At 38.4% G+C, this 21,166-nt stretch overlaps 1 protein-coding gene across 2 annotated transcripts in view; it reads left to right on the top strand.

Moving 5' to 3' along the window:
- The window catches only part of PTPRG (protein tyrosine phosphatase, receptor type, G), a 782,288-nt gene that overhangs the window by 719,998 nt on the left and 41,124 nt on the right, over positions 1-21,166 (top strand). For both annotated transcript variants that reach the window (XM_011947202.1, XM_011947201.1), the window contains one exon: positions 9,985-10,076. In XM_011947202.1, coding sequence (XP_011802592.1) covers positions 9,985-10,076 — 92 coding nt within the window. The remainder of the gene's footprint in view (positions 1-9,984; positions 10,077-21,166) is intronic.

Below are 21,166 nucleotides of genomic sequence, written 5' to 3'. Positions count from 1 at the left end.
ATAAAAAAAAAAAAAAGAAAATCAGACCCAAGTATATTTAATTTCTTAATAAAGCTGATTTAAGTTTTGAGTAGGTAATACTTGACATGATTCAAAATCAAAAAGTTTAAAATTATATGTACCCCTAAATTACCATCCCATCACTCACCCACTCTGTTCTCTACCTCCTCACAAATAGGTAGCCCCTATTGCTAGTTCGTTGTCTGTTCTTTCAGGGATTGTTACACATATATAAGGAAATAATGAATATCCTTTTATCCCCTTGTACACAATGGAATACAACATATGCGATCATGTGTCTTGCTATTCTCACTGAACACAGGTTTTCCCTATGCCTATATAATTTCCTCAGTCTTTTACACAGAAGCATGGTATTCCTTTGTATAGATGTGTCATGATTTAGTTAACCAGTCCCCTGTGGCTGTCATTTTGATTGTTCTCCATCTTTTGTTATTACAAACAATTGTGTGATTAATAAGTTTATGTGTCACTTTGCAAGTGGATAAGCATGTCTGTAGGAAAATTTTCAGAGGAAAATTTATTGGCTGTATCTCAGGGTACATGCTATTGTGCAAGTATGGCGCCAAATTGCCCTCCACAATGGGGTACCAAGGTGGGTTTCTCTCGGCAGTCTATGAGCATGCCTGTTTCCCTACGGCCAACCCAGCACACTGCATTGTCAAACTTTGGCTTTTTTACTAACCTCATAGGTGAAAAAGAAATGGTGTCTCAGTGTAGTTTTAATGTGTTGTCTCTTACTATAAGTGGGATTGAACCATGTGTGTTTCTGTAAACGTTTTTATCTTTTGCTTATTTTTTCTTTCAGTTATTGATCTTTTTCTAGTGAAGAGAGGTATCCCTTGGTAGCAATACGGGTTGCAAATATTTTTTCCCAATTCGTAGTTGACTTCTTAATTGTATTTATGGTTCTTCTTTGATGTTTATATAATCACATTTATCTATATTTTCTGCTTTGTTTTCTAGATTTTGAGTTTTCTTTCAAAAGTCTCTCCATTCTGAGGTTACTCTTTTTTAAAATTACTTTTATGGTTTCAAATTTTAATAGTAAATTCATTTGGAATTTAACCTGGTTGATCGTGTGATGTCTGAATCTACTTCTTTTTTCCCCATATGGTCTCAGTATTTAAAAAATATACTGCAATCTGGGGCTTAGTGAACAGGCATATAATACCTTTTTAGATCCTTAAACTATCACTCACAGCAAAATACAGTCAATCAGTATATTAACAAAATAAGGAGTTGCCAAAAGGCTTTTACCCAGACATTTTAGATTGTAAATACTGAAAAATATGTGCAGTAAATAAAATGTGAATTTCATTTCTTACCTCCTCCCCAAAATGAGTTGGACTATCACATCACCATTGACCTTCCCAAATCAGTGGGATATTGTGTCAGTGCCTTAAAAGTGTGGCAAATGAGGTGGAGAGCCCCTCAAACCTCAGTCCAGATGTTCAGAATATTCCAGTCTAGGGTCTGAAGGGTGAGACAGCCACCTTAAAGCCCCTGACTTCAAGCCTTCTTTTCTAGGTAATAGCTGGAAGCCCTGGGAAGTACTGTCCAGGGCTCACTTTCTCAAAGCCAGCTATAATATAGGAACTGTCACGGCCTCATCAAAATGTGGTTTCTGAAGATACCTTTTCTCTCTTACCTTCTGGAAAGTATTACCAGTACTTCAGTCAGACCTAGGCATCTGCAAGGATTTCTTGGCAAACTTAATGCCTAGCTAAGAGAATATAGTTTTGAGACCACTTTTGTGCCTATAATTTATCATTTTCTCCCACCTTCCTAAAGATATTAATTGCAGGCAGTTTGAATCATCCAATAAAATTCTCACTATGGGAATCAGGTTTTTGTCACTTCTAACTGTACCAAAAGTCGACTAGGCCATCTCTCCTATTCATATGAAATCCAAAATATTTTTGAAACATTCTCTCGTTTTAGTGTCTGTCTGCTCTTTCACACCCCATCCATCATTGCATGATTTTGTTCTCTTTTCTCTTCCCTTTTCCCTTTCTCTCTCCTCATATCTGTTAAGCCCTGCTTATCTAAGGTATGACAGCCATATGCCCTGGGACTTCCAAAGCCCTCATGTGAAACTTGCCATTTGATTATCCCCCAAAGCACATTGACATTTGTCAAATCTCACGCCCCCTTTTATGATTTGGAAAATATGGCCACCAGAAACATATTTTGGTTTGAGTTTTTCTTTTGAGAAGATCTCTTCCGGAAGAGATACTACAAGTGTAAACTGAGTTTTATAAACTGAATCACTTAACATGCCATAAAGGAAACTTAACAGCAAGTGAGTTGTTGTATATGAAAAATCTCAACTTAGAACTTACATTGGGCTCCTTTCCAAGTGGAATCCCGGAGTTATTTCAGACACATCTCTTTGAGGAAAAGCCCAACAACGCCTACAGCCTTTTTCTTTTATTGTTGTATTTGTCACTTCAATTTATTGAAACATTTTGCCCTAATAAATCAATCCATGCCTTTTTAATACAGCCCTCAATCATCTTCCTTGAAGGCATGTGAATATTTTCAACTTTCTGTTTGTAAGTGGCTCTTATTCATGCAGGGTTTACTACAACAGATCCATTTACAAAAGTAAATATTAATGTGATTTATTTTCTTGACAGCATGAAAATAAATGGGATTATTAGCGGGTATGCCACTGTAAATTTAAATGAGGGCAGTGTGTAAATCAGTTACGATTATATAATTAATATTCAGCAGCAGCTCAGCTAACTGCCCTCTCTAGTCTGCAATTAGAATTTTGAGCTACACACTGCTAATAATCTCTTTGTCACCCTGATGTGATTATAGAACCATTGAGTTTAATTTGAAGACAGTGACTTGGTTTCTAATTCCTATATACCGACATTCGGTTAGTTCATGATTCTGGGTTTTCATACGAGTCTGGAGGCCATATTGTGGTCCTCCACCCTGCCACGTCCAGCAGTCATGGTGTTGTTCAGGGCAGTGTTGTAATAAACGGAGGACCCTGGATGAGAATAATGTGACATCCGAAGCTTGTCAAAGTGGGTGCACATGTTGACCCAGATGTCTGTAGATGGCAGGAACCCCTTTTTCCTGTAAGCAGGTTTGGAGACCTGCCTTTTAAGAAGGTTTTTTGTTTGTTTGTTTTTTTAATACAGCAGTGTTGTGTGGAATTCTAGACATTTCTAATGTTCAGTCTTTCTGCACTCAAGTTCAGCACTTTGCTTCTGAAAAATATTGGTCACTAAATTATTTCCAGGTTCTTGTCAGAAGGGCAGAAAGAGACAAGAAAATTGTTAGCTCATATCAGAGGTTATCTAAACAGGTAGCTGGAAGAACAGAAGCCACAGAAAAAAAGGCCTTTATGCAGAAATTTGGTCATTCTGGGTATTCTTCCTCAAGAATGTATCAAATTCCTGGGTAGAAATGGGGGTCAGAAGTCTAGAGGGTCTTTTTGTTTGTTTGTTTTGGTTATTTTGCTACGTTTTGTTTGGATAGTAAGTCTCTGTAACTGGAATTTTATTAATACGTACAAAGGACTGTCAGAGCAGCTGGGTGTGTGTGTGTGTTTCATTAGTCAAGAAGGCCAATTAAACATACTGGAACCTGTCATGTGCTGACAGTGTATATTTTTCAGCAGGGAGCTCAGGGACTTGACGTTGACAGCTGATACTGGCCGATGTGTTTCACATCCTGACTAAAAGATGTACTCTGCAGGTGTGTGTGCTCTGCTTTCCCAAGAGTAGACTTTATTTTTAAAGAGGTCTTTATCCTTAAAATATGTCCCTTATTTGAAAGCATGGCAGGTTATTTTTAAAAATTTCAGTCCAAGAGAAAATATTCCTAAACATAAGCTTCATGTGTTCCATGTGGGCTTTTAAGAAGCTGTGCATACTCGCACACTCCTACCATCAGGGCTTCAAACACTGTACAGATCTGGACCACAGGTGTGGGTTGTGGGCTTGAGATCCAGAAAACTGCTAACCAGACTCCATACAGATTTGATCAGCTACTATCACACATTACCCTCTGGACTTCCAATCAAACCTTTCTTAGAAATCTTTTGAAGACATATGACCCCATGTTTGGTTTTCTAAAAAGGGATGAATGAATGGAGAGTAACAGAGGAAGCTTGCTTCCACTCTGCTACTTGGAACTTTCTATAGAGATATGCATAGATCTAATATGTTAGTCATCTTTGGTCAAGCACCAGAAGCGCTTAGGTAGCATTTAGGGCTATGCTGTAAGAAAAGTGCATTCTTTTGAACAGGGACTCTCATTCGGTGTGGCAAAATGCTTACTCTGTGAGAGGCATGTGAGAAATGGGACCAACTTAGGGACCAACAGATTTACATCTCCCATTTCACTTTCATTCCGTCTCACATACCCACTGAGTTCAAATTGAGGAAATACCTCGTGCAAACTGAGCTCTTTCTTGTACCCATCTGGGAGCATTCAGTGAATGTTTCATGTAAGTCCCTCTATCTTGGGTACCTTGTTGATGGGGGTGGGCTTTAGAAAGCCATCTAAAACAGTGGTTTTCCAGTTTGTTTAAGTGGCAGGAAACTTGGAATTCAGGATGTCAGAACATCATTATTATTTATTAATAATATTGAAGTAAATAGTCACAATTTCAATGCCTTCATAGAAACTGAAATCAATTTTCCTACCAGACAAGTATAGCAGTCCACAAGGGTGGACTCTCAGGAACCATTTTCCCTTCCTCAGAGTGGTTCATAATTGGACACAGTACATACCAGAATCCCTAGAGGAAGTCTTCACAATACACAGAGCTATACCTTACCCTGCACCTGCTCTGTTAGAATCATCATGAATGGGGCTTACCCTGCCTGGGTATTCTAACAGCTCCCTAAGCCAAAGAGCTATGCACTGCTTATTAATAACCACCATTTGACGATACTTTACTGATAAGAGAGAGAGAGAGAGAGACTGAGAGACTGGCTGACTGTTCAGGCCTGGCCCTCCAAAATCAAGGCATACCTAACTCAGAGAACTTAAAGTGTCAGAAAGATAAATGCTGCAAATGTACAATAGGGGGAAGTATGAGATAACTTATTTGGGTCATTACTAGGCCTGTCAGGGTCAGTGAAAATAATGTTACCTGGCCTCAGTTTCTTAAAGGGGACAGACAGCACCCAGGGGTTGGGGAGGGGATGGGCAGTAAAAGGGCAGAGGTAGAAACATGAAATATATGGCAGGGAATCATTGGATTATATTTTGTACTTAAATTTGTCATATATTTTTTCATTACAAACATGATCTATTTCATTGATTTCCCTTTTTAGGGTACTTTCATATACAGATGTTCACTACAGAGAAATTAGGATTTTGGAAAATGGCTCTTTGTGATCCTAGAAATCTGATTCATTCAGGGAGGGTCTGTAAGGGTAAGTTAGTTGAAAGATAATTAGACCTAGATAGAAAATTGAAATTGCACGCTCAGTGACACGCGTAAGCAGTTTGAGACTTTTTTTTTTTTTTTTTTTTTGAGACCAAGTCTCACTCTGTTGCCCAGGCTGGAGTGCAGTGGTGTGATCTCAGCTCACTGCAACCTCCGCCTCCCAGGTTCCAGCGTTTCTTCTGCCTCAGCCTCCCGAGTAGCTGGAACTACAGGCGCACCCCACCATGCCCAGCTAATTTTTGTATTTTTAGTAGAGATGGGGTTTCACCATCTTGGCCAGGCTGGTCTCAAACTCCTGATCTTGTGATCCACCCACCTCGGCCTCCAAAGTGCTGGGATTGCAGGCATGAGTCACTGTGCCTGGCCAGCACTTTGAGAAATTCTATCTCCATTCCCCTGAGCTCAAAATTAGAGACAATACTGCCTCCTTAAGTAGATCACAGTTCAGAGGTTTAGAGGCATTAAAACTTGTGTTTTTCTTTCCTTTTCTCCAAAATCCCTGCTTTTGCTTTTTTATTCCTGGATACCTCTGAAGGTCAAGAAGCACAATTTTTCATGGGAATTCACTGAAATGAACAAGTTAAAATACAATGTCTTGTGATATGCAGCTGCTTTTCTTAGGTATTAAACACAGTGTAGAATTTGTACATGCAGAGGGACCATCTTCAGATTGTTAAGGATCATGAAAAGTTGACAACAGACTGACCACCTTCATCAGTCCCTGGCCCAGAGTAGACCCCCCAATAGATAGTTATTAAAGGAATAAATTAAATACCAGCACTGTAATGCCTCCATGAAATGGAAGATTAAGTAAACATTAATAAAGAGGATGCCAGTCTATATTTGTTATCAAGAAGAGATGCATATAGAATGATCTCATTTCGTTTTTAAAAAATAAAACCCCCCATGTAGTCCCAGCTACTTGGGAGGCTGAGGCACGAGAGGCATAGGAATCACCCAAACCTGGGAGGCAGAGATTGCAGTGAGCTGAGATCGCGCCACTGCACTCCAGCCTGGACGACAGAGCAAGACTCCATCTCAAAATAAGATACATACTCCCCCTACACTCAGAATAATAATAATTAAAAATAAATAAATAAATAAATAAAAAACAGAAAACAACCCATCTGTCTATATTTCGGTGAGATTATAATAATAGCCCACAGATTGATTTCCTTGTTCTATTTCTGCTGCCCTCTAATCCATTCATCATGTAGCAGCCAAAATGAGCTTTCTGAAAGAAGCAAATCAGACGGTGCCTCTCCATGGATTAAAGCCTTTCATTGACTTTCCCGTGCTCCTAGACACCAACGAAGGTTCTTTGTGATCTGCTGGATCCTGCATGATCTGGCTCTGGCCCGCCTCTCCAACCTTGCTTTCCACAGCCTTTCCCTTGCCTCTGGCTTCCTTCGAGTTTCCTAAAATGCGCCAAGCTCCCTCTGCTCTAAGGCTCAACTAGCTGCTTGACCTGCCTAAAATGGTCTTCATCCTGCGTTTCACACGGTTAGACCTTAATCAGGCCTCAGCTCAAATGCCACCTCCTCAGTGAGGTCCCTTCCTTCAGCTGACTTCATTTACCACCACATCATTCTTATTTTCTTCATTGCTCTTGACTATTTGAAGCAATTCATTTGCTTGTTGTGGATTTTCCCCATGAAGACATAAATACTAAGAGGGTAGGTACCTTGTGTGTCTTGTTTATCATTGTGCTCCCAGCTCCTCACTGCAGATGATCAAGGAATCGTCAATAAATGAGGAAAAGTATACAGGGATAGACCTCAAAATATTAATAGTGATCATCACTAGGAGGAAGATTTTGGGTGTTTTTAATTTCTTTTCTTTTCGTTCATTTTTATTGCCTAATTTTTCTGCAAAAAATCATCTGTTGCTTATATAAAACTTTATCAGTTACTCCAGTGCTTAGCCAGGCTTAAGGAAGTAGTTTTAAGGATTGCAGACAGCGGCAGAGAATGCGTTGTCTGCATACTTGATGCTGTGCAGTGGGTGCTGAATAAACATTTGCCAAATCCATTGAAATCTTTATTCTACGGGAAGACATTCCCCACAAAGTTCTGTAGTTAGTTGCCCACCCATATATTTGTGTGGGAGGCAAGTGCGTGATGTGCAGCAAGGTACAGATGCGGAGCTCTGTCTCCCAGGTTTCTGATCCTTATCCCCAGTCGTGTGCTTTACTTTGGCAATCATGGAGTTATTTTGCTCCAGGGAAAATCCATTATAAACAGCAGCACATGGGGTACTAGGGTGTGATTTGCTTCAGTACACACTGCTTTTTTCAAAGATAATGTGGAGCCTGTAGTTCCACATATAACTGAGAGACTGGCTGAACTGTCTGCCTGTCTTGTGGGAAAAAAAAAATCTACAATATAGTATATATATCCTTTTTTCCAAGTCACTTTAACAGTAACTTGGCCAATAACAATTCTATTTACTAATAGCTTTACATTTTAGAAGTCCAATAACAATAATAATTATGGTCTTAAAAGCAGTTATTTCTTGCATGTATTTGTGTTTTTCAAGTTAAAGGCTAACCCAGTAAATTGCATCCCATTCATCTTAGTGACTTAGAGCACTTATTTGGGCTATTAAGTAGTGGAATAGCTGTCTTCTAACTCAACAAAAGCAGGTTTTCCTTAGCTATGATACTGGATGGTTAAGGCTTTCATTCATTTGTGAAGTCCATAACCTGTGTTTTAACTTTAATGTTACATTCTGGAAATCTGTGCAAATTGGGGAAGGTCGGGGAGGAAAGGAAGGAATCCAAGAGTAGAAAATGTAATAACTAATTTAGAGAGAGAAGTTATTTCAAACATGAAAATAATTTTTTTTCACTTAGATTTCCATTGCTTTACATTGAGAAGATTTGGTTAGCATCAGAGCCCTGTAATATTATGTGCATTTCATATCCACGTAGCTTAAGTCTGATTAACTTATGTTCTTCACAAATTTAGGTAAAGGCAGCTAAGCAAAGAGTGAGGAAAACTTGTTTTATTATTTGTATTACAAATGCTGAGCAATTCATAGGAAAAAAAAAACAAAACACTCATTTTTCTTCAGTGCTCTGTTAGAGTAGTCCTGGGAGGCATGTATCAAGAGTTGTAGTAACTGACGTTCAAATTCTCCTAATGGAATGGTGCAGCAGACTAGATTGATTCTAGAGCACTATCCAAATGGAAACTGCTTAGCTACTGTCCATCTGAAAATAGGCACTGCTTAAAGAACAGCACTTCATACTATGACATGTGAACATTTCTGATTGCGTGTGGTTATAATAGCTTGTATAAAAGCTGAGATGGAAACATCTTTGTAACTATGTGGTCTCGTCACTCCCACGGAGATCTTATTTTTTATAGTTTCTTGATTTTTCTCTAACCTTCCCAACCCTAGCCCCTTCTTCGGCCTCACAGAAACAGGGTATGCCCAATGGAATCATCCCAGGATATTTTTGATTAGATGAGCAAAGACAACTGTGAAGACAAGTTGACTTATCTGGTAGTTGGAATACGGGTCCCAGAAAAAGCAAAGTTGTAATGTGTGTAAATGTTGTTTGGTGTGCGACGCCAGAGGAGGAGGACAGATCCCAGTGACACTGTGCACCAGAAGGATGCCGCCTGCTTGGCTAAAAGACCCAGCAGTAGGGCCAGCTATTGTAAAGCCCCTCCGCCAAATGAACAGGGACCCTTCTCTGGTCACAATAGCCATTCACGCTGAGAAGCTTCATTAAATATTCAGCCTGTGCTTCCGGCAGCTCATTAGGGCCGCAATGAGCAGTGACGTGGATGCAGGAAAGCTGAGGGCCAGCCAGCATCGGAGGCAGAGGCTGAGTGAGCTGCTGATGGCTTTTCTCTTCATTGCCTGTCCTATGATGACCAGTGTGTGCTCTCTGCTTTGCTTGAAATACAGGTAAAAAAAAAAAACAAAAATAAGCAGATGACACTTAAGGGCTTCAAGACCTTGTCTCAGATATTATCTGGCAAGGGCCTCTGATTCTGAGTGCTTGCCTTCCTGAAGCCCTCTGACCCCTTTAAAGAACTGTCTGAGGCTTTGGGGGTCTTTGCTAAGCATGAACAATGTGGTGCTATTGTGTACTTGGGCTGTTTGATGACGATGTTGGAAGGGGATACAAGGTGTGGTTTTGAACTTGGTGTTGGGAATTTAGAATAGCAAATTATTCCTCTGTAACATATCAAATTTAGAAATATTGTGAGATAACCCTAGCAGTCTGTGTGGTAGGTTTACTCTCTACCATGTTTTCACATATTTGAGTAGTTAAATAGTAAGCCTTTCCCTTTGAACTATCAGGTTGGATGCGGTGATGAAAAAAAAATGGATATTCTTTAGCAATTTGGGGCCCCTCCAACAGGCTGAATGTTGTCCTTGTATCTTGTTACTTTTACATGAGTTCACCCTCAGTGCTGTGCGATGTTTAAAGCTGGGAACATCTGTAAAATAAGAATTAAAAGATGATGAACTCAGATAAAGCATATCCTATTATTGACATGGTTTTTCTCTTTTCTACACAGAAAATGTTTTCAGACTGCTCATTTCTATGTGGAAGACAGCAATTCACCTCGAGTGGTCCCTAATGAAAGTATTCCTATTATTCCTATTCCGGGTAAGTAAGACACTGCTCTTATTTCCAATGGGCTAATTGTTTTTCTCTTTTCTCAGTTTTATGTGATAAAACAACAAAATATTATTTTACAGCCTTCTAAAGCTTGCCCAGTATAAGATATCCTTAACTAAGAGTAATTTAATGAATACTCCTTTACATATCTGCAAAGTAATAAAACTCTCTTTAGAGGAACAAATAACTGAGTTAATGTAGTATACAGTCATATGCAGGAAAGGGAAGCACAATAGAAAAAAGGGAAAAACCATACAAAAACATTCTTAGTATCTACTTGGACTAAATTTCATTTGCATAGGCAATTTGTGCTTATATTTTTAAATCACAATTTGTGACACTTTTTTTAAAGGTGATATTTTTCTAAGATTCTCTCCTCTGAAAATCATGTATCTTAATGTTAGAAGTTTTGGTTCTTATGGTGGTTGTGTGGAAATAGAGGGATACATTACTAGTCTGGTGAATATTTCCCTTTTCCTCTGGTAAAAAGATGAAACACTTGGTTAATGTTGGGGTAGGGAATGGTGGAGTGTACACTGTAGTGAATCCTAGCAAATGCCTTAGACATTTAGAAGTTCAGCAGTGGGTTAGGTGTAATAGGATGTGGGATTTGAAGATCTCACCCACCATTTCTATTTGGCATCCCTTCTCGTTTGCCAGATTTTAACTTTCTACATCTTGGTTTCATTATGTGCCTCCAAATACGTATCTTCAGATATTTTAGATACATCTATCCTCTTGACATTACTCTTTTGCAAACAGAAGCATCACTTTGATTATAATGCCACCCGTTCTCCACACCTGAAGCTCCCCCATCCTGCTGATCTGCCCTGTTCTCCATAACGCTTTCCACCAACTAATGTGCTATTTATTTTACTTTTTTGTTTGCTCTCTTCCCACTACAATGAGAGCTTTGTAAGGGCATGTGGCTATATTCTCAGTGCTAAAATAATTCTTGGCACACAGTAGGTATTCTTTAAGTACTGAAATGAATGAACATTAGAAAAATTTCCTTAAAGTTCTTAAAAGGTCTTGGCTGTGAAACTCAGAGGTATAGTCATTCTTTGGGTACCATGGAGAAATACTTTATTGTTTGCAGATTGTCACTACGTGTGGTTATGGTTGTAGACTGAATTGCCCTGTTATGTGTCTGTATATTGCTTAGTTATTAGATATTATTGGGATTGTCCATGTTCTGTACATTCTAGTCAGTTTTCTCACTAAAACTTGTCACACAGAAACAAGAAGATTAACAGAAGGTCTCTGATTAAGTTCCTGTTGGATCCTTTTGTGGCTGCTAAACTAATTCCCATAAAGATGGTATAAGTTTTGTGTCAACTGTGTGTTCTCCACTAACCCTGCCCCTTTATCCTGGCTGAAGGAAACTACTTTTCCTTTGAGAGTAGAGAAGGCAGACAGCAATCATCAGTCTTCATCAGCATGAAATAGTTTCATTGAATCTACTGGATTTGCACAATAGTGTGCATATACTTTTTCCTCTTGCTTTACCTACAGTATGTGTTGACTACTGGAAAATTCCTGGCAGTCTTTCTCCCCTCTGACCTGATTTGTCTGACAGACTCAGTTGTTTCATAGCTGTGTAATTGAAACCCATTTTTAATGAGTTAAATGGTGAAATACTTACTGGGCTGTTTTTCCATTTCTATTTTCTTTTACCACTGGATTAGGAACCAGAAAACCTAGGTCCACCCTGAAATCTTTGTTCAGTGCCTTAACCTCTCTGAGCCTTAGTTTCCAGAATCCGTAAATTAAATAGGATGCCTGTTCTCCTTGCCTTTTGAGGTAACTGTTAAGACCACAGTAGATGATATGTGTAAAAGCACTTTGGAAACCATACATTAAGCCAGAAGTGTAAGCTGTTGCAACTTTCCTTCCCAAATCATGTTACTGGTAATCCCAGCAGTCATGGAGAGAGAGCATTTGCATGACTCTTATGTTAAAATTGTGTCTCTAACACCGAACTACATCCACTAGGTGTGCTCTACCTTGAGTCACTCTTCTTTGATATAGGCTGTAGAACTTTTAATTCACTAGGATCCTCTGAATATGCCTTGCCACACCTTTGAGTAGGTGTCTTAGACCAGAAATTGCTTTTGAATGTTTTCTGTTTCATTCCCATTACCTATTTAATTAAGAAGTTAAATACTCAAAACCCAGGGCATTTCTTTAAATGTGTCTTTTCCCCTTTTAAATATGAGTTTCTCCTAATTCATACTCACTAGTAATATAACTATATCAAAAGAAGATTGCTTCACATTCTCCACTGACTGAGAAGCCCATGTATTCAGTTGTACCTCACTTGGCATAGGCGAGGCATTCTTGACAAGCTGTAACACGTTTGTAAAAATGAATTATTTTAAATGGAAGGCAGTGTGATGTTAAAGGGCTTACCTAGTGAAATGATGAGTGAGGCTAATCTTCTGCTTTCTCAGGTCTTCATAGCTAACATAGCCTTACTAGGAGCATGCCTAAACAAATGAACCTACTTCACCCTTAAGTGAGAGTTACCCTAAATGACCTTTCCTTAAAGAGCTTTCAGCTTGATCACAATCTCTTAGCTTGGTAAATAAAACCCCACAGTCCTATTTAATAGTTACATTTGGAAAATATTTTAATTCACAAAGCACTTTTTAAACAACTCATTGTTCTATTCTTTAGGATTTATTCTAGTTACAGCAGTACAACTGTGTCTCATATAAGAAAAACACAATTCAATTTTTAACAAACTTGTGAGTTACTTTCACTCTACTAAAGCTTTTACCACAACTTTTCTTTAATGGAAACCTCCATGGAATCATTTTAAATGATTTATCTTAGAAATTATCTAATTGTTCTTATTTCTAAAAATAATATGAGACTTATAGAGCTCCTATGAAGTATTTATTCTACCCAATCAATCTCAGTTGTATTTTATTCCTGCTCAAAACCTAAATAACAATAATACTGGGCTCCAGATTTGTCAAATTATGTTACCACTTGGGCTCTTCACACTCTATAATTGATTTTTTTAAAGATATTTGCAGACAACAGACATAACTAGTAAACTGAATCATTATACTAGCCAAAAATATGTGCAACAGGGTGAAGTTGAAAATTAAAGTACCAAGCTGTTGTAAAAATAGAGCCCCAGGGTCATCACTGTGGAATATGCAATACACTGTGTTCCCAGAGCTTATTTTACAGTTAGCCTCTTAAAAAATCGTTATCTAATAATTATTGAGCATTTACCAACAAAGTATATTATGTTTATTTTCACTACAGTCCTATAGAGACAGGTACAGGTTGATAGCCCCATTTTCTGGATGAAGAAACTGAGGTTCAGAGACTTTTTTTTAATTGTCCAAGGTTACAGAGCTAAGCAGTGGAGCTAACGCTGGAATTATCTCTGTGACTTCAAAGCACAGATGCTTATAAATGGCTCTGCCACCTCTTGGCATACGACTGTGACAGTTTTGATATCTCAAGACTTTAGACTCCTCATTTGGATATTGCGTCATTAAATCCAGGCATTTTCAAATATGTGTGAATATTCTCTTTAGTTTTTTCTGAGTTCTTGATCATTAACTTCTCTCACTAGCACTGACCATTTGGTTTTCCATTAGATTCTCTTTTATCCTCCTGGAGGGAAATTCGTAATTCTTGGGTTGACATTTTCCCCATATTAAAAAATCTCCCCTCTCATCTCTGTTCTCTACTTATTTTTATTCTTTTCCTTCCTGAGAGAAAGACTCAACTCAGCAAAACATCCATTCCCTGCACAAAAGCAGGCCTGTATGATTTAAATGACTTAGGAAACAAGTCACAGCCATGTTGAATGTTGAACAAATTTAGACACTAACTCAGCAACTTTGGTTGATTCTGCTGTGGCTAAAATTCATAAATAAATAGCTTGTATCTTTAAATCCCAAAGCATACATGGAATCAATAAGTTATACTAACTTTTGGAAACTATTATAAAATAGGTAAATGATTAAGGAAAGCTTTGCTAACCCTTTGATACTCGTCCCTTTGAGACAGCAGTTTATAGGAATTTTTGAAGAATTTTGAATGATCAATTTTACTAATTCTAACAGGAATTTAGGATATTCAGTGTGTTCTTCTGATTTAGTATAGCAAACACAGTCTTTTAAGAATGAGGACTTTCTTTCCCCCCAGTCTCACCTAACACGCAAAATGTGGAAATGCTAGACAGAGACTTGAATATATATGGTGGCTGAGGTTAATTAGCCATGTTAGAAAAAACTCAAAATGCAAGAGTATTTATCCAGCTTGAAAGAAGTGCTTTTGAGGTTGGCTTCCAATCACTATAAAGGTAGTATCAATTCTTTCATCAGATAGATTTTGAATGGTTAGTGCCTGTTCCATACATGACATATGGGAAAAGTAGGAGCAGGAGAGAGAAGTTAAACTGTGACTTCTGCAGGAGAATGAAAGGGGCTCAGACTCAATATATTTCACTAAGGGTTTTTCAAAAGAAAATGTTCCCTGGTTACTGGTTTACCATTGTTTTGGTGTGAGGATAAAGCATAATTGAATGCAGTAACCCAGCTGTCAGTCCCCTCATATGCTTTCCATCTTCTAAAATACTGAAGTGGTCACAAAATGCTGTCTTTAAGATCCAAAATATTCTTAACACTGACAAGTACTTATAAAAATCTAGTGACTCAGGAATATTCTTTTGAAAAAAACAAACGAATAATATTGCAGTTATTAATGAAGCATTCACTACATTATATTATTCTTTTAGACTTTCATTATATATAAACTTTAAAAAATCAGAACTTAGCTCATGAAATTAACTTGTTATAGAGCATATTGAAAGGGCTTTTCTAAATACGCATACTGTCAGACACAAATGTCCTTACAAATGCTTTTCTCTGGAAATTAGAAAATCTAACTTTCTAATAAGAGCATTACAAAACAAAATGTTGCTGCTAACCAGTAGCTTAGAAATTCAGAAATGATTCATGCCTTTCCAGCAGTTAAAATACACCTTAATAATTTGAAGGTCACTGGCTTCAGCAGGGTGCCAGAATATAAAGGGGTTTTAAACTGCATGTTTAAAACCCTTGGGATTAAACCAACCTTGTTGGCATATTTTATTTATACAGAGATTATCTCCAAAGGAGATTCATTGGTCTTTTGACTATAATGAAGCCCTTTCTTTATTGACTGCATTGTGTCATAAATGAAAAGAGATTTCTTTTTATGGCAGGAAATAAAATGTTCCAACCTCCACAACACTCTATGCATCCTAAGAGTGTGATTTAGACAAAAATCTTTTTGTTGTGTCCTAAGTCAGGAAATCTTGATAATGTCCTTTTATTTCATATTTGCTTTGTCTTCCTAAGTTGACACAAAGGTATTACCAAACACCGTGAAAGGCCTGAACTTGGCCTCTGAGAGACTGAGAGGGCATACAGGAGGGGCAGGGGGCTGAATTCCTGAAAATGAGGTCTATCCACTAGAGGTGTGGTTAACACTACCTGATAACAGGCCACTTGTTGGAGCAGGGTGAAGGGAAGGGGGTGGGTAAGGTCTGAGCTGCACTTATTTGAGCCAAGTACTATGCTAGGGCTCTGTATGTTTTCTCTGCCCATGGAGATTTGGTTGCAATTCAGGATAGGGTTGAGAGATCTGCCACGGGTTAAATGAACTTTACAGGGATTGCTCATAGAGTGGGTGACTTACGGACCTCTGGAATCTTAATGGTATTTATATAAATACCCACACACTTCCAGAGTAAGCAAGAAGGGATATTAGATTAAATGGACCTTAAGTCAATCAACTGCAGCAGCTAAGCATCTTGTCAGGAAGGTAAATGCCATAACACTTTATCTACCTGGCATCATCAAGGTGACCAGTCTACCAGTGTGAATTTTCCAGGTAACTGAAGCTTACCCTCAAAGCCAAAGAATATCATTTCAATCCTTTTTGTTGAAAAGTTTCTTTTAAATGTAAGCTCTAGGGAGGTAATATAATAAGAACCCAGGCTTTGGAGTCAGCCTGGCCCTATTACTTGATAATGACAGTAGCCTTGGGCAAGCTCCTTGGTCTCTTTTAGCCAGTTTCCTCACCTAGAAAATTAGAGTAATCGGCCGGGCGCGGTGGCTCACGCCTGTAATCCCAACAAACACTTTGGGAGGCGGAGGCGGGCGGATCACAAGGTTGGGAGATTGAGGCCATAGTGAAACCCTGTCTCTACTAAAACTACAAAAAAAAAATTAGCCGGGCGCGGTGGCGGGTGCCTATAGTCCCAGCTACTCGGGAGGCTGAGGCAGGAGAATGGTGTGAACCCGGGAGGCAGAGCTTGCAATGAGCCAAGATCACACCACTGCACTCCAGCCTGGGCGACAGAGCTAGACTCCGTCTCAAAAAAAAAAAAAAAGAAAAGAAAATTAGAGTAATCACAGCCCCTAGAACATAGGGTTATGCATGTAAAGCAAGTAGCACCTAACAATAAATCATAGATATGAAATGTTTACTAAATGCCAGGCACTCTTATAAGTACTTGTGTTATCTTGTTTACTTTTCATAACAATCTATGAATTAAGTACTGTTATTCCCATTTTACAGATGAGGAAAGGGAATCAGAGAAATGGAGTCATGCAGTCTGGCTCTGGCTTTTCCACTGATACCATTGCCTCTGGTTTCCTGATTGACAGGAAGCATCCCATCACTGGTGGCTGATAAGAATCACAAATACTCAGTTTTCCTGAGTTACATGCTAATGGTCTTACCAGGAGCAGTGTACTCAGGCTGGGCCCTCCGTGCAGCTCCTCCCTACGGTGTATGTTCAGGGACAGCTTTGGCTGCTGCTTTTTCCTTTCTAATATCAAATAAAAAAAAAAACTATGGGCAATAAAGCTGTTTCTCTTTTGGTTGATCTGTTATTCCTTAAGATTAAGAGAAAGCAAATTTAGCATATATGAGTAGATTAGAGGCATAAAGTAATGGCGATTTCCCTCTAACAGTTCTGAAGATGCAAGTACAGCAGATACATAACTGTAGATTTTGGAAACAGCTTTATGTTCGAATGCATTGTTCTTTATTGCCTACAGTGCTGCATTTGAGGTCAGCGTTACCTCAGCTTTCGTGTTTTCTTCTCAGTAGAAGTTGCTATCATCAGTTCACTCTCTTCTGAGGCTCTGCTTTTGGTATCTACAAACCTAATTTCAAGCTTCATCAAAAGTACATAAGAAGGTTTTGTTGTGAATTTAACAGAATAAAAGACCAGTTATGTATATAATTTAATTGTAACCACCAAAAGCTAAAATCTGGGAACTTAAGGGTAAATAATATTTAATAACAATAAGCCCACCTCTTCAGGTACTGATTCTCTATGTCAGTCATTTTATAATTGGGTGATTTAGTGATAATGGTAGTGGTCCCACTTTTGCCTAGTTTAAACCTTTGGTATCTTAAAATTTTGTAAGTACAAATAGCAGCTGAGTACAGTGGCTCATGCCTATAATTTCAGTGCTTTGGGAGGCAGAGGCAGAAGGATCACTCGAGCCCAAGAGTTTGAGACTAGCCTGGGGAACATAGCGAGACCTCATCTCTACAAAAAATATAAGCCAGGTGTGGCAGCATGGGCCTGTAGTCTTAGCTACTCAGGAGGTTGAGGTGGAAAGATTGCTTGAGGCTGGGAGTTCAAGACCAGCCTGGACAACACAACAAGACTCCATCTCTTTAAATTAGACGGGCATGGTGGGATGGAACTATACCTAGCTACTTAGGAGGCTGGGGTGGGAGGATTACTTGAGCTCAGGAGTTTGAGGCTGCAGTGAGCTACAATTGAGCAACTGCACTCCAACCAGCCTGGGTGACAGAGTGAGACCATGTCTTAAAAAAAAAAAAAAAAATTAACACAAAATTATCAAGTGATATTTATCAGATTAAGAATTAAAAAGTTTAATTTCTTGTTATTCCCTGAACTTGTAGTGCTTTGAGAATGAAGACAAACAGTGTATTACAGTATACAGGAATACAGTCTTTGGGTTCAGTGGACCTGGGTTCAAATCTCAGCTCTGCCACTTAACTGAGTCTTTGGACAAGTTGCCTCGGTTTCCTTATGTGTACTGTGAGAATAATCACGTTCCCTTCATCTGGTTCTTACAGAGATAAATGTGTGAAAAACATTTAGCACAGTCCCTGGTAACCAGTAAGGTCTTAATAAATAGTGGTTTTCCTGTCATTCTACCAACTTTATCATTATCCTGCTTTTTGTTATACCATAATAATCTCCCATTTAATCTTTAGTCAGTGAAAACATCGTCACTTTGATTCCAGCGCTTTTTCCTTTATGCTTCTCCTACCACTACCACTACATTAGTGACATTTATTCTCACTGAAGTCATCAAACCCATCCTTTTAATGGCACTTGTAGTCTTTACTACATAATTACACTGTTCTTGCGCTCCTTTGTGTTCATCTCTTCACCAACACAAATGTCCTTGAGCAGAAACCATCTCTCTAATATCTGGCTGAGTACTAGGTGCTCAGAAACGGCTTCATCCAGGGATTTCCCATTCTCTGAGTCAGAGCAGTTTTATCTAGGGTCTGCAGCCAGCTTCTTCTGCCATTCTAAACTTTTTTCAAGTGCAAGATGCATATGAAAAGAGTACCCATTTCTTGGAGTACATGTTAATACATATAAAGTACACAGGAAGTGCCTGGCCTAGTTAGTGCTGCTAATATGCTCTGCAAACTTGAATGAAACGAAGACATTTAGGTGGAGATAACATGTTTTGGATGAATATCTTCTTAAAACACACAGGGCCTTTCCAGATAAAAATTGAGCAGATTAGGCCTCTGATACTGTCCTCATTGCTAAGCCTTCTGCTAGTTACATTGATTTTATAATCATCTGGCTCATGTTGAGAGAATGTAATAGAAAAATTATGACAGGAGAATGATTACAATAATTAGTCATAGCCTTATATTCATCTCAATATAAAGAACAGAGATTTATGACTCCTCAGCTATTTATCTTGATTGCAGGGCAAATGCTGTATTATCTGGGTAGCTGACAGTGGTCAGTACGGCATGCATCTGTATGTATATCCGCCTGTCTGGTACTGTTGTGACATTACTGGTGGTGCCTGGAAACCCAGAGGGTGTGGTTAGGCATCCTTGGATAAAGATGCAAATTGGAGAGACTAGTGAGTCATATATTTCCATGATTATCATACTGAGCTCTGCTGGATTTTTGCTGCTTCTAGCCACAGTGGCAGCAGGCATACTGATTTCTGGCCATGTGTGTGTGACATTAGCTTGGATATTACAGTTGAACACTTCGCAGGAAAAAACAATAAGCAGTTAACCTGAAAGAATTTCTTTCAATGATTTGAGTTGGGCTACGCCTTTAAAATGCTGTAGTTTTTACCTTACAGAGTAAAACAGTTATAAAGCTGACATGTTTTTTCTTATTTTGAACTAGAGTCCGTGTTCTTAATCACAGCACTGAAGTTCTCGGGAATCTAAAATTTTAAACTATCATTATTGTATAAATGTTGCCTTCTACCTATTACTCTACTAAATGTGTCACTCTGCCCTTGAAAACAGTGTTGTATCTGTCATTTCTAAGTAAATGAAAGTCCTATAGTCTATATAGTAGAGTGATTCTGCGGTTAGGCTGTGTCCCATCTCACCCATTTTGCCTCTTGTTTGAAAAAGAGTTTATTCTTGGGCTAATCATTTAGAGACTCTCCAGCTTTGTACATAGTAACCCTTTTGTCAACTTGAGATCATTTTCATTGCCACTGATCATTATTGTAGAATTTGCTTACTTCTAAACATTTTAAGTGAAGTGATCAGATAATTTTGGAAATTTTTCTTGAACTGTGCATTCTGCTAAATATTCTGGAGAAACATTTTGGCTCCGCTTACTCTGTTAATGCTGGTTACATCATGAGAGCTATAGATTTGTTGGGCATGCAAAATGATTGCATATTCATGAACATCTTCAATTCTGAAATATTTGTAAATAACTTGGCAATTTTTTTCATAAGGTTGCCTATTAACACGATTAGGACTTTTAATTGTTCACACAGAAAGAATTTGTACTTACAGAGCACCACCTATTTGATAAGTAACATTTCTATGCTAAGCAACTTGGATTATGAACATATAAGTCACCTTCCTAAAACAAAATATAAGAGATGCTATTTTCCGCTTAAGAATGATTCAAGTTTGAAAATGTCAATAGATGCAAAAAGCCACCCTAGAGCTTTGCTCTCTCGAAAGAAAGAAGAGAAGGAATGACATAGTCAATGTTAACTGTCACCAGATGAAGAGAAATCAGATTGTCAGGCCTGGATCTATAAAATTCTTGCCAAAGTAGGACCTCATTTACACATACAGATCTTCATACCCTTTGCTAAGAAAAGCATCTGTGGCAGTTTAGATGTTTGTGCGTTTGCCAAAGATCTTTCACTCTGAATAAAGTAAATGTCATGTCTGTTGTTTATCTCAAATTCAGCAGAGTATTTTTAAAAGGAAATATTTGTGGGGGAGGGTCGAGGGAGAAGGGAAGGAGGAGGTTGGGGAGCTCCAGTTAGCTGGGTGTGTCTATTTTATAGCAGTACTCAAGTATCATGATAAATAAGCTTAAAACATACCTTGGATTTATGAACTGAAAGTCTCCTTTTGAAGTGACAACACGAAATAAATGGGAATGTGGAGTCTTCCTGAATCTATACCTAGTCTGTCAACACCAGAAAAATCCAGTTAATTCAGTCAAACTGATTATTTGGCATCATGTAGACACAGCTGTCTTGAGCTAAAATTTTGAACACTTAAAGATAGATGGCATTGTACCCAGAGCCAGCTGGTACAATGGCATCTATCTATAATTGTGTATAAATGATTGCTTAAAAGTTAAAAGATTGCAAATAGAACTTAATCGCTCAAAGTTCAAGCTGGACCCCATTGAACAGCAATTTAAAAAAACACAAACAAACAAACAAAAAACAAAGAAAACCCCTGGTGTGATAAAATTTCCTGGCAAATGGGTACCCTTGATAAATTCACACTTCTGGTTAAGAGTATGCTGT

The sequence above is a fragment of the Colobus angolensis genome, unplaced genomic scaffold, assembly GCF_000951035.1.
Source record: "Colobus angolensis palliatus isolate OR3802 unplaced genomic scaffold, Cang.pa_1.0 Scaffold26, whole genome shotgun sequence".
Classification (NCBI taxonomy): domain Eukaryota; kingdom Metazoa; phylum Chordata; class Mammalia; order Primates; family Cercopithecidae; genus Colobus; species Colobus angolensis.
The sequence above is the reverse complement of the archived record's forward strand: the minus strand, read 5'-3'. Positions and strand labels throughout refer to the sequence as shown.